This window comes from Telopea speciosissima, chromosome 4 (assembly GCF_018873765.1).
Source record: "Telopea speciosissima isolate NSW1024214 ecotype Mountain lineage chromosome 4, Tspe_v1, whole genome shotgun sequence".
NCBI lineage: Eukaryota > Viridiplantae > Streptophyta > Magnoliopsida > Proteales > Proteaceae > Telopea > Telopea speciosissima.
In genome coordinates, this window is record NC_057919.1 from 31924201 (window position 1) to 31938851 (window position 14651).

The 14651-nt window shown below is 39.7% G+C and overlaps 1 protein-coding gene across 1 annotated transcript; it reads left to right on the forward strand.

The window, feature by feature from the left end:
• The first annotated feature begins 11734 nt into the window (after positions 1–11734).
• Positions 11735–12082, forward strand: LOC122659211 (uncharacterized mitochondrial protein AtMg00820-like). Its single transcript, XM_043854349.1, has one exon. The coding sequence runs from the start codon at positions 11735–11737 to the stop codon at positions 12080–12082; it is 348 nt and encodes a 115-aa protein (XP_043710284.1).
• Positions 12083–14651: the final 2569 nt, after the last annotated feature.

A 14651-nucleotide genomic window follows, 5' to 3' on the forward strand; every position in this document is an offset into this window, starting at 1 on the left:
ATGGTTCAAAGCAATCTCTACCACACGATTAGTTTGTGCCACATGTCGTACACAGAAGGTGGTATTGCCTGGAATTGCCAGATTAAAGAATTGGAGAGGATTTTTATCCGTGACGAAGACAATTAAGAAAAATTAAAAGCACTCATTAAAAACTTGGAAATATATTTGTTGTCCAATGGGATTGAGCTCCTCTCCAGGGAGCCCAGCACGCCCAGGGAGCATCCAGTCGTTGGGTTGTGTCGCACACATCCCTAGGCGTGCGTCGAGATGTGTGCTGCACAGCCCAACCCTTGGATGCCCCCTGAGCGTGCCCTGGACGCTGAGCTCCCTGGAAAGGAGCCGGATCCAATTTCAGCAATTTCCCGGCTCGAAAAGTTGCTCTGTCACGTTGGATGATCAAGTAGGAGGGTTGCTCGGATTGGGCTCCTCTCTTTGGAGGGCATCACCCAATGAGTACCCAATGAGGCCTCCAAGCCCAGCAGTCGGATGCCTCATTGGACACTCATTAGGCGATGCCCTCCAAAGAGAGGAGCTGAATCTGAGTTGCTTTGCTATTGGTGTCAGATGATTTGGCCGGACTATGTTGTAACTTAAAGGGAAAAGATTTTGTGCACGGCCATGCATCATATACACAACCGTTGGATGGGGGCTGAGGTCTATGGTTCACCCCTCATTCCCATCCAATGGCTATGTGCATGTCCTACACCAAGCACAGAACCTCTCCCCTAATTACTTAAATATGAAAAATTTTAAACTCATTTGACTAGAATTGGTTAAGCTTGAATTAATGTTCTTTGTTTAAGAACCCCAAACATAATATGTTAAACATGAGTTAGCTCAAATATACTTTTCTCAAACATTTGGTACCTTATCTGAAGAGAGAGAGTGGTGCGTGGTGTTGATGGAGATAATTAAAAAAAGAAAGTGATGTGAAACTTTACAGGAATGGGCCGGGCTGGAATCAGACAGAGGCTCCAGGATAGGCCTAGCTTGGTCCAACCTCGGGCCAAGAAATCTCAACCCTTGGGCGAACCCATGGGATGAAAAGCCTAGCCCAAGCCCTATTTGGGCTCAATGCAAGCTAGCGGATGACATCCAAGGGAGGGGGTGGGAGAGGGCTCATACAAGAGGGGCAACGGGTCATTTCAAAAGGGGGAAGAAAGAGATAGACACATTAGGCATTAACTTACAGGCAGTGTGACAGCCTTTTTCCAATCATGGTTCGAGAACTCGCGAGATCTTGCTGAGATCTGGCTGAGTTTCTCGGTTTCGTGAGATAGGGAGTCGAGATGGGAGTCGGTTCCTAAAATTGCAATATCTTGCCGAGATCTCATGATCTCGGAGAGATCTCGGCCAAGTCTCGCTTGCCATTTCTTTATTTTTTTTTAGTTATAAAATTTCAATATCTCGGCGAGATCTCGGTATCGAGTTTTATGGTTTTTTACCCAGTTTTCATGACCCATATGCCCATATGCCCATTTTGGAGATCTCGAGATCTCGGTATCGAGTTATATGGTTTTTTACCCAGTTTTCATGACCCATATGCCCATATGCCCATTTTTTTAAAAGAGAGCAATGTACAGAACTCAAAAATCTCGACTTCTGTCCAAAGCTCTCTAAAGTTTAGAGAAAAACACTCTAAGAGCTCTCTCTCTCTCAAATTTCTTCCTATTTCTCCCAACTCTTTGGTGGATTATGATGTTTGAAGTGAGATTCAAGTGGTAAAGTAAAGATTCAACTCCAAATCATCACCTATTTGGAGGATTTCAAAGGTATTATCTAATTTTTCCCAAATCTATTTTTTTCAAAAAAATTTGTGTAATACTTGTTAGATTCATGTGGTTTTGATATATGTTAAACATCTTTGCCCGATCTATCACTTGATGGAGTCGGATTTATTTTTCAGTTATTAAAATTTTTATTATAATTTTTGGAAAAATAAATGATTTATTTGAAAAAAAAAATGAAAAAAATAGGATGAATAGTGATTGTTTGAAAATGAATTTAATATATGTTAAACAACTTGGGATGCTCTAAATGCCCCATGGATTAATTTTTTATTTTCACCCATTAAAAAAATTATTTTATTTTTCAGATTTAATAAATATATTATAAAAATTTATAAAATATATATAATATTAAGAAAAAATACTTGTTGCTTATGGAAAATTATGTACAACATATGTACATAATATTCAACTTGAAATGATGTCAATTTACATTATATTTTTCTTATACTTTAAGTTATAAATATTTTTTAAAAAAATTCAAAATATTATTTTTAATTAAGAAATAAATACTAGGGTTAGGGGATAAATAAGAGATAGTTATTTCATAGTTCTGGTTGCTTGACATTACGTTTAAGAGTTATGAATATCATACTTTAAGTCTTGAATACCTTACTTTAAGTGATCCATGGTTATTAATACATTCTTTTTTATGTAACAGTGTAAAATATAAGATATTTTGTACACAATGTCTGATATAGCATGGCAGCATGGAGTCCCCATGTCTGCAGACAAAAAGAAGTCCAAATGCAATTATTGTGGGAAGTTGCTATCTGGAGGAGCCACTAGGCTAAAGTAACACTTGTCTGGTACAGGCAAGGATGTTGTCTCATGCCTAAATGTTCCTGTCCAAGTAAAAGTGACAATGGCACAACACTTAAAAGGAGGAAGATTAAAGAAAGCTGAGAGGGAAAGAATGCAACAAGAGTTTGATGAGGCAATACTAGAGAAGACTGGTGTAGAGGTCCGTGGCGGAGATGATACTGACATTGGGCCTCCACCTGGTGAGTTTCAATCAGAGGCTGAATTGAGAATTTACCAGCAAACTTTGGCTGAGAGTAGACAAAGTTTTCATTTTGAGAATATAAGAACATATGAGCAAGCAAGAGGAGCTGGTGGATCTGGCTCAGCTACACCAGTGCAAGAAGATGAGAGGAGGAAAAGCACTGGGACAAGAAATATACCACGACCCCAAACCCGACCACGAGTACAAGCTCCAGATCCCATTTTTGAGCAGGATCCCACAACTTTTAGGCAACAAGATGCCTACCAACCAACCATCCCGTAAATATTTGGTGGTAAACAAGAGGAAGAACGAAAAGCCTTCAGCAAGTTCATGCTTTACCATGGAATTCCAACCAATGTAGCACAAGGAACATATTATAATGCATTCCTTGATGCTGCAGGGAGGGCTGGTGCAGAATGGAAGGGACCTTCACCACATGAATTATACAATGTATATTTGCCTCAGGAGCTACAGGAGCTGAAAGATTACATTGATAGTTTGAAGCCAATGTGGGAGACATATGGGGTTACTCTTATGGCTGATGGATGGACTGGACCTACTAGACTATCCATCATAAATTTCATGGTGAGTTGTAATGGAAAGACTGTATTCTTAAAGTCCATCGATGCATCAAATAATGTAAAGGATGCATCATACTTGTATAAGGAGTTAAAGCAAGTGGTGGAGGAGGTAGGACCAAGGAACGTTATCCAAATTATGACGGATAACGGTTCCAACTTTAAAAAGGCTGGAGAGAAGTTGATGAATAAGAAGAGTAAGAGGATCCGACTCTTTTGGAACCCATGTGCAGCCCATTCTATTGATTTAATGCTTAAGGACATGGGAAAAAAGACTTTGGTGGCGGGTGTGGTAAATAAGGCAAGACAAGTGACAACTTTTGTGTACAACCATTCTTATGCTTTAGCCTTGTTAAGGCAGAAATGCAATGGAGATTTAGTGAGGCCTGGTGTCACTCGATGAAGAGCTTTCAGACTAAGGCAATAGGTCCGAGGTCTATGTTTACAAGTGATAAATGGTTTGGTTGGCACGGTTCTAAGTCAGGAGATGCAAAGGCAGCACAACAGACCATTGCAAGTGATGGATTTTGGAAGTACTTGGGGAAAGTGATTGCCATATTAGAGCCAGTGGTAGCAGTACTGAGGATGGTTGATACAGAGAAGAAGCCTACCTTGGCCCACATTTATGCTGCCATCCAAAAAATGAAGGAAATGGTTAGAGCTGCTATACCTCGAAGTGCAAAGTCCTACACTCACATCATTGATGAGCGGTGGGAGAAGCACTTGAGTCATCCATTACATAAAGCTGGTGAGTTCAACATACTTTACACTTTAAATGTTATAACTTTTTTACATTTACATATTCAAAACCCAAGGGCATTAAGTCAATAAAGTCACTAACAAATCATATTTGTGGTGTCTACTTTACCAGCATACTATTTGAATCCAAAGTATCACTACTCCCATGATCTTGGGCTAGACATAGAATTGTTAGAGGCAGTTCAAACTGTTACTGCGAAGTTAGAGCTCAATCCAAAGACACAATCTGCTTGCAATGATGAGGTGAGAGTATGAGACTTTGGTACTTTGGTAGTTAGTTTATGAATGTAATTACTAAATAGGAAATACTAATTCCTTAAATTGAAATTAGATTAAAGTACTTTAGAGAGGCTTCAGCAAGTTTCGATCGACAAGCTGCAGTGGAGGGTAGACAAAAGTCAGACCCTAGTAGGTGGCATGATATTACATATTTATATTTATGAATTATAATTTTATCTCTTTAGAATGTATATATTCTTACTATTCTATATATGTAATGCGGCCGACTGGTGGGTGCTTTATGGTACAAGTTCACCCAACCTGAGGAAGGTAGCAGTGAGAGTGCTCTCACAAACTTGTTCATCCTCCGGATGTGAGCGCAACTGGAATACATTCTCATTGATACATTCAAAGAGGCGGAACAGGTTGGGTAGCGAATGACTAGAGCAACTTGTGTATGTGCACTACAATATGAGATTAAGGATGAGGCACATACGTGAAGGAATTGAGGCCAATGATAAAGAACCCATTGAACTGTCCAACATTTTCCAAGAGGACTCTGATGACGATGAGGATCCCCTATTCCAGTGGGTGAGGGATCGTGGTACACCTGATACGGATCAGCCTGGGGGTAGGCTCGACCCCACCATTGCGTCTGTAATCGACACTAATGTTGAGGATTATATGTCGTCGCAAGAGGGGCATGCACATGCAGAGTCATCGAAACCTTTTGAGCCTGCTGTAGGAAGTCCTGCTGCTAATGATGATGGTAGTGGTGATGACAGTGGTGATGGTGATGGTAATGGTGATGGTGGTGGTGGTGGTGGTCGTGGCATGCCGAGTAGCGGTTATTATGATGATCGTCATGAGGGGATGCGCGAGTAGTACCAGTATGAGGTGGGAACGCAGGGGGACCCTGTGAGTTTCACCGGTGAGTCTCAGTTTACGCATGCCACTCAAGATCAAGACCATGGTGGCCGCCCTAAAACATACAAAAGAAAGAAGGGTCGCCAACACTCACATAAGTCAGAAGCTCAAGATGATGACAATAGTATGAACACCATGCTTGTAAGTTTCAGAAGCATGAGTATAGATACTACTAGTGAGCATTAGTCATGGCAATTATCTCAACATCATCATGGCTATAACTATGGCCAGGCGAGCACCGGTTCTGATTATAGTGCCTATGGTCAGTATGGGCAGTCAGCAGCTGAGTATGACAGACAAAGCTCTGGGTCAGGTTTTGGGTACATATTCCCAGTCCCAAATCAACAATACATGCCTCAAACTCAATATGATAGTAGCAGTGGATCTTACACTTCATACCAACAGCCTCCCATGTACCCTAAGATAGGGAGATTGGTATATGTTGATGAGAAGACTTATATGGTAGCTGTGTCACACTATGTGCAACACTATAGCAATTTCATGACATGGGAATTCTTTGTGGATCAATTTGGAGATGAATTTATAACTCAATCATATTTTATGTAACAAATTCAGTGAACATTGATGTAACGTACTTTTTATTTGAATGTTTTGATTGATAATTTGATATATACTAATTCGAATGTTTTGATTGCTAAATTTGCTAAGTTTTACTAAATTATATGTAGAGTAGGTTATTTTAGACTTTTAGTACGACTCGTCGCCTACCAACCTATGGTCCAAAGTAAAACTCATATTTGGACTTGTTTTTAGGCAAATCTGGGCATGCCATTGTGTTTAAATGGCCTGAAATAAGCTGGATACCAAGTTTTAGACCCAAAATATGTGTAAAACCCACCGAGTTGGGGGTCCGAGTCAAAAAAAAAAAAATTGCACCAACTTGCCGAGATCTCGACTCAACTCAGTTTCTGGCTTGGGCGAGATGCCACCGAGACCCAAGTCTTAGAACCTTGTTTCCAATATAATAAAAGTGCGATTGTTCTCTGATTGGGAGTGTAGGCTGCACCTAGACACATGGGGCAGTCATTTCGCCCACCCCCATGTGTCTGGGTGCATCCCCCAGACACAAAGAACATTTGGTCATAATAAAAAAACTAACATGCAAATATGAAAATCAGGTTTAGCTATAGTGGAGTATAGGAAAATGATCTGATGTACATGCCCTCTCACACTCTCTCTTCTTCGTGAAACTCTCTAACAATTACTCTCTTCCTTGATTAGGTGGACCCTCTGAATATGAATCATGAGTAACCACTCCCTTCTATGCATTCATTGGTCTAACATAAAGGATATCTATATACACAGATGGCATATTTTCCCTAGGGGCTCTGTTTGTTTCAACGTAAAATTTTATGCGGCAAATTTTACTTCATAAATTTAAAATATTGCATGTTGAAATTTTTTCTAATATTTGTTTCCATTAAAAAAAAAAAAAAAACATTGAAACACTTTTCAACATTTAAAATTTTTTAAAGTAAATTTTTAAGTAAAACTTTTTAGATAAAATCTGAAAACTTTTACACCAAAACAAGCAAAGCCTTAGTGTTTTTTTTTTTTTTTTTTTTTGTTTTAAATTTAAATTTTTTTTTACTAAAACAATAATGCGACAAAGGAAGGAATCACCAAATGCTTCTATCAGCCGAGGAGCCATCACACCCTTTTAATAAAAGTCTAAGCAGCCTACGTATTCCATCAAAAAAGGAAGCCTACGTAGAGAAGATCTAAATTAGCTGGCGTATTCGATCAATGGTATTTATTTATTGGGAAAAAGATCTCTGTCCGGGAGTGTGGTCTACGCCAGCACTCCCATGAGTCTATCTCTTTCCTCCCCATGTGAAAAGACACCTCTGTCCCCTTGTTTTAAGGAGGAGAGAGATAGACACATGGGAGTGCCAGCGTAGGCCACACTCCCGGACAGAAAACTGCTTCCCATATTTATTTTCCTAAAAAAATTGTATTTTATTTAGTTAATCATTTTTTAGGAAAAATTTCACAGACACCCTCTGTAAGTATATTAAATATCACGGGCATCCCAAACATTGTCAAAATATCAACCTTCCCCCTGACGTTAAGCACAGTTAGGCCGACTAAATCCCCCCGGACTCGTACATGACCCCCGCGCCACGCATGAACCTGGGAGCTTCTGGGCCCCAGTGAGCCTCACACGGGTGGCCCCAAGAAATTATGCAGCGGCAAAGTTGAAATATTTATTTTAACCTCATTAGTTAACCTCTCATTCCATCTTTTTCCCTCTTCTTCCTGAAAAAGCATAAACCTCGTTAAAGGCTTCAAATCCTCTGCAACTCTTACGGTTTCTCTTGCTTTTCGACCTCCATTTCAACTTCTTTTGTTGGTTCTGCTTTATTTTACTTACGTTAGAACTTCAAAGTATTACTTTAGGGCCTGGCGATGCAGTGCCATTAGTCCATTACAAATGCCAGAGAAGAATTGAGGTGAAATTTCATTCTTCCAGTTTTATTTTCTCCTGCTTTCTCTAAGTTCCTTTTTTGTTTTTTCTTTTCGCTGTGGCTCACTCATTATGGTCCCGTTATGTTTCGGCTATTTTAATCGGTTGTTTTCAGCGTTTCTTGTGCTTCTTCGAATCCTTTATAGTGCTTGATCTCGTGTCTCTTCGATTGTTCATTAAAGTGCATGTAAAACTGTTCGGCGATCTCTTTTTTCATTAGGGTTCTAATGATTATTTATGGTTTCTTCTTGAAATAGTGTTCTTCATTTTCTGTTTCCTTTTTCTTGTTATTTCCCCCCTACCCGTCTTCTTTCTTACCGTGTTTTGAATTTTATTTTTTTGTAGGTGTCGTGTTGTTAAGCGTTTGCATGGGTGAAAATTAGGCTGGTCTTGAGAAATTTCCGCTTTGTGGACATTAATTCCATGTTGTCTGGGGAAAGAGAATTGGAAAACTTCCCACCAGGAGAAAAAAAAATTTGAACTTTATGTTCATTTCTTTGGATACAGCTTGATAGTAAGTAGAAGCTTGGACCATTTTTTCATCTGAAATGATGAGATATCGTAGTAGTTCCAGATGTATATATATATATATATATTTTCCATGTTCACTGTTAGAATTTTATTCTTTGTTGCATGTGAGAGGAAGAAAATGAATATGGCTACTGATACCTTAGTCTTACCATATAAGTTTTCATATCGATAATTGGTTGACTAGGATAATTGATTCTTTTTTATCTAAACAGCTAATCTTAGGAGACTAGTAGTAGGGATGTAAATGAATATCCGAAATCCGTTTCCGTTTCCGTATCCGTGTTTGTATCTGTTTAGCACTATCCTTATCCATCTGAAAGCTAAACGGATATGGATACGGATAGGCTATAGCTATCCGAAAAGCTATATTTACATGTAAATGGATAAAATATCCGATCCGTATACGTGTCCGTATCCGTTTAGCACTATCCGAATCCGTCCGAAAGTAAATCGGATGCGGATGCGAATATAGCACTATCCGAGCCGAATCCAATCCGTTTACATCCCTAACTAGAGGGAGACAATTAGTCACTAACTTTGGGTGATTGACCCTTGTAATTTTGTATATATATCCCTCCTTACATCAATAGAAAGATATCCAAATATTCAAATTCAAATGAAGATTTCCATATCATATCATATGTTTGATATGGTATCAGTCTAAAATGATTCTAGGTTTTCTCCTTTCCTTCCTACATTTTTTTCTTCCATTTTCATCACCACTATGGACGAACCAACTCAAGCTTCTTCGTCATCTGCAACTCTGATTTCAGTCCATTCTCCATACTATCTCCATTCTTCTGATCAATCGGGTAGTCCACTTGTAACCCGGGTTCACGATGGTGATAATTTTCCAACATGGCATAGAGCCATGCTCATGGCACTTGAAGCAAAAAACAAACTACAGTTTCTTGATGGAACTTTACAAAAGCCTGCGCCTATCGATGTTGACCACCCTCACTAGATTCATTGCAACAGTATGGTACGCTCATGGATTGTTCACTCCATCGTTCCTACCATCGCCCATAGCATTCTTTGGATCGATTCTGCTAGGGATGCTTGATTGAATTTACAGGATCGATTCTCCCAAAAGAACGGCCCTCAGATCTATGAAATCTGCCGTTCCATCTCGACATTGAGTCAAGGTCATGACTCTATTTCAGCTTACGACACCAAACTGAAGAGTCTGTGTGATGAGTTCTCTTCTTATCGTTCCTTGCCAACATGTACTTGTGGAACTGCAGCCACGCGCACTGGCTATTTTGAATCCGACTCTTTAATCGATTTCTTACAGGGTCTTAGTGACTCCTATGGGGCTGTTCGCAGCCAGATTCTCTTAATGGACCCGCTTCCTACTGTTGCCAAAGCATATTCTTTGTTGTTGCAAGAAGAACGCCAACAATCGATCCATTCGATCACTGCTCCAAATGTTGAGCATGCTGCCATGGCTGCTGGTTCATCAAAGAGTACCATTTAACGTCCTAAACCCACATACCATTGTGATTTCTGTGGCAAAGACGGGCACTCCGAGGCTCGATGCTTCAAGAAATATGGATTCCCTCCCTGATGGCCGAAACCCTCAGCCTTCCACAAAGAGCACCAACAACCGTGGCACTACCACTCAACGTGGTTCCATTATGCCATCCCACTATTCTGTAGCAACATCATCCGGACCCACTTTGACTGTTGATCAAATCAATAAACTCTTGGCTTTACTCCCTGTAGGTAATCCCCACCATCTTGCAAACCTTACAGGTAAATTATGCTTAGCTTCTTCATTCAGTTCATCCCCTTGGATAATTGATTCCAGGCTAACCGATCATATTTCTTGTGATCTATCATTTTTTTCTAATATTTCCACCCCATCCCATGCGCTTCGCATTACTTTACCTAATGGTGACCAAACCCTGTTGTTCATGTTGGAAATATTTGTTTATCATCCTCTTTAATACATGAAAATGTCCTTCACTTGAAGTCATTTTTACTAATGATTCCTGTCTTTTTCAGGACCTTCGATCGAAGAGGAATATTGCGATGGGTAAACGACATGGTAATCTTTATTTCTTGGACATCCCAACCAGCTCAGCTACTATTGCCGATCGCTCTTCTTTGGACCTATGGCATTGTCACCTAGGTCACCCGGGTTCTTTTGTTAATTCATTATTAAAACTTTTGGACTCTACTATTTCTTTTAAAAATAATTGTCCATGTACTATTTGCCCTTTGGCAAAACAACATCGTTTACCATTTCCTCACAGCACTATTTCTACATATTCTTCTGTTGATATGATACATCTTGATGTTTGGGGACCCTATCGAACAGTCTCCCTATCAGAGGTACGATACTTTCTGACAATAGTCGATGACATTACAAGAAGCATATGGCTCTATCTAATGCAAACAAAGAATGAGGTTCCAAACTTAATCCAATCATTTTTTGCTATGATAAATACCCAATTTGGGGTACAAATCAAAGTCATTAGATCTGATCAAGGAACCGAGTTTTTCAACAATCAAAATTTTCAATTTTTACAACAGCTTGGAGTTGTCCACCAATCTAGTAGTGTTTCCACTCCTCAACAAAATGGAGTGGTGGAACACAAACACAGACATCTCTTGACTGTAGCCCGTGCCTTGCATTTTCAAGCCAACCTACCATTAAAATTTTGGAGAGATTGTGTTCTCACCGCCACCCATCTTATACACCGTTTGCCTACTCCTGTGTTACATGACAAGACACCCTTTGAAATGTTGTATGGAAAACCCCCAACTTTTTCACACCTACGTGTATTTGGATGCCGATGCTTTGCTAGGAATACCAATATTCAACACAAGCTTGATAAAAGAGCTTCACCAGGGGTTTTTCTTGGTTATCCATATGGGCAAGAAGGGTATTGTATTTATGACTTAACCAATGGCAAGATTTTGGTGTCTAAAGATGTTGTTTTCCATGAACAAATATTCCCATTTCAAACAATGTCGGACAACTCCCAACCTTTTGTTCGCCCCATGTTACCAGCCCAAAACGAAGATGATGTTGAGACACCCTTTGATGCAGCTCCAAATGATCCTCCTCCACCATCTGCCCCGGCAGCCCCTTTACCACCCATTGAAACCGAGGAAATTTGCCCTTCATCACCATCCATTGAAGAAGAAAATCCAATTCCCATTGCTCAAGAAGAAAATCCGGTTCCCCAACCTACACGTCCTCAACGCCCACGAGGACCACGAAGATATTTAAAAGATTACCACTGTTTGTTTCTCCACTCTCAATTACCCTCTTCGGCAATGGTCCAAGGTATTTCTCACCCACTCAACAACTTTTTACAATACAGTCGTTTTTCTTCCAATCATGTTGCTTTTCTAACCTCTTTGCTAACAATACCCCGAACCTGCAAGCTTTGCTGAGGCAATGAAATTCCAACAGTAGCGTGAAGCTATGCAAGCAGAAATTGGGGCCTTATTAGAGAACAATACATGGTCACTTGTCCCTTTGCCCCATGGAAAAAAACCAATTGGATCCAAATGGGTGTTCAAAATTAAGCGCCATTCTGATGGTTCCATCGAGCGTTACAAGGCTCGCCCTATAGCAAAAGGCTATAATCAAGTGGAGGGCGTCGATTATCATGACACCTTTGCCCCTGTGGAAAAACTCGTTACAATACGTACTCTGATTACACTTGTCGTCATACAAGGATGGTCACTACATCAAATGGACGTACATAATGCGTTCTTACATGGCGATTTAGATGAAGACGTCGATATGGCACCACCTCTTGGATATTGACAAAAGGGGGAGAATCTTGTTTACAAACTACACAATTCCCTATATGGTTTGAAACAAGCCTCACGTCAATGGTTTTCTAAATTTTCAAGTGCCCTGTTACAATTTGGGTTTTGCCAATCTCAGGCCGATCACTCATTATTTGTTCTCCGGCGACAAAATGCAATGGTCTATATTGTGCTCTATGTGGATGATATAATCATCACCGGTACTGATGTTCCTTCGATCGATGCAGTGAAAACCTTCTTGTTTCAGCACTTTCACATCAAAGATCTTGGCCCTTTGAAATATTTTTTGGGCATTGAAGTTGCTTGCTCATCAAAGGGTATTTATCTTTCACAACGGAAGTATGTCTTGGATATTCTCAATGATTTTGGGCTCACTGGAACTAGGCCAGCCACAACCCCAATGGAGCAAAATGTGCACTTAACATACAGCTGGAGATTTATTATCTGATCATTCAATGTATTGTCGTCTTGTCGGCCGCCTGACTTACCTTATAGTCACCTGCGCTGATATTACTCATACGGTCAAAATCCTCAGCCAATTTATGCATCAACCTAGACAACCCCATATGGATCCTGCACATTGGCTACTTCGGTTCTTAAAAGCCACACTAGGAAAAGGCATTACCTACTCTGCTACATCACCACTTCAACTCAGTGGTTATTGTGACTCTAACTCGGCCACCTATTCAAGCACACGATGCTCCATGATAAACTACTGCATCCTACTTGGCTCCAATCAAATCTCTTGGAAGAAAAAAAAACAATCTACTGTATCCCGCTCATCAGCTGAGGCTGAATACAGAGCAATGGCAGTTGCTACATGTGAGATCACTTGGTTATCATACCTTTTCAAGGACCTGGGAATTGCATTACCGTTCCCAATACCACTGTTTTGTGATAATCAAGTTGCTATACATATAGCATCAAATCCAGTTTTCCACGAACACACAAAACACATCGAAATCGAATGCCATGTGGTCCGTGAAAAATTGCAACAAGGTCTTCTACAACCAACAAAGATTCGTAGCACCGATCATCTGGCAGATCTGTTCACTAAGTTCTTTGGTAGCGAATAGTTTCATTATCTCAGTTCCAAGTTGAGCGTTTATGACCTTCACGCTCCAACTTGAGGGGGAGTCTTACCATATGAGTTTTCATATCAATGACTAGGATAATTTGTTGACTAGGATAATTGATTCTTTCTTATCTAAACAGCTAATCTTATGAGACAATTAGGGAGACAATTAGTGACTAACTTTGGGTGATTGACCCTTGTAATTTTGTATATATATATCCCTCCTTACATCAATAGAGAGATATCCAAATATTCAAATTCAAATGAAGATTTCCATATCATATCATATGTTTAATAGTCTATCAAAACACTCTAAATTTCTCCTCTATATTCAAGTTTCAGTGACTTTTGAGGTGCTGTTTTTTATGTTTTTTTTTTCAGAAATGTTTAGAATGTTACTTGGCAGCATCATTGATGGGTTGTTTATCCACTGCTGAGTAAAAAAGATCAAGGATCGCTAGAATGATGTGGTATTCTTCCCCCTAACGTTAAGCACAGCAGGAACATTTTGCCCATCGTTACTGGCGGAGGAGGATACGAATACCCCATTTGAGATCTCCAGGATAGGCCTCAAGCGTTGTTGTACATGGTCAGAGGAAAAGGACAACTGTGGAGTTTTTGGTGTCTCCAGGCTTCGCTTGGACACCTCCCCCCCTATGTGTTGTGTGTGCATTTGTCTCTCTTGCAGCAGGATTTGAAGATAGGATTTGAAGATGGTGTCTAAGAGATCGGTGCGCGGACCTCTTCAACGCCTTCTTGCTTCCGGCCAATGAAGACGATGAAGATAGAATGGTGTTTGTATTTGGGATTTTACCTTAAGGGTATTATATGGAGTTCACACTATGATAAGGGTAATTTCGCCATTTAAAAAGAGTAAACAGTCACTTAATTGCAGAGACCTAATGGAGTGGACTAAGTTGAAATAAAGTCATAATGTAGGGGGTGTCTGTGATATTTTGACAATGTTTGAGGTGTCCGTGATATTTGATATACTTACAAGGGATGTCCATGAAATTTTCCCTTTTTTTTATACATTGGTAGAGAGGTAGAGTGGAATTACGACCTTTTGGGCATTGGAAGTTTGTTTTTCCTTCTCTGGTGGTTCTTCTAATTAACCTTTGATTCTGTCTTAAAGGTGTCAATTGATCCAGAATAAAGAATGAACCAAATCAAGGATAAAAACACATTTTCAAAATCAAACTCGAATAAATTTGATTTGATTTAGTTTCGGTTTTTATTTGAATTCTTATTTGGTTTAGGTTTCTATCATCCACAACAACATTTTCACCAATAAATAGTATTGAATTGAGTCTACAACTACTAATACAGATTGAATTGAATAAAATGTATCATCCATAGAAAAAAATATAGAAAGTTATAATATTAGAGAAGTAGTTTTTTGGCCAGGTGCTGGTGTAGGTCTATGCCAGCACTCCCACGTGTCTATCTCTCTCCTCCTCAAAACAAGGGGCAGGAGGTGTCTTTTCAT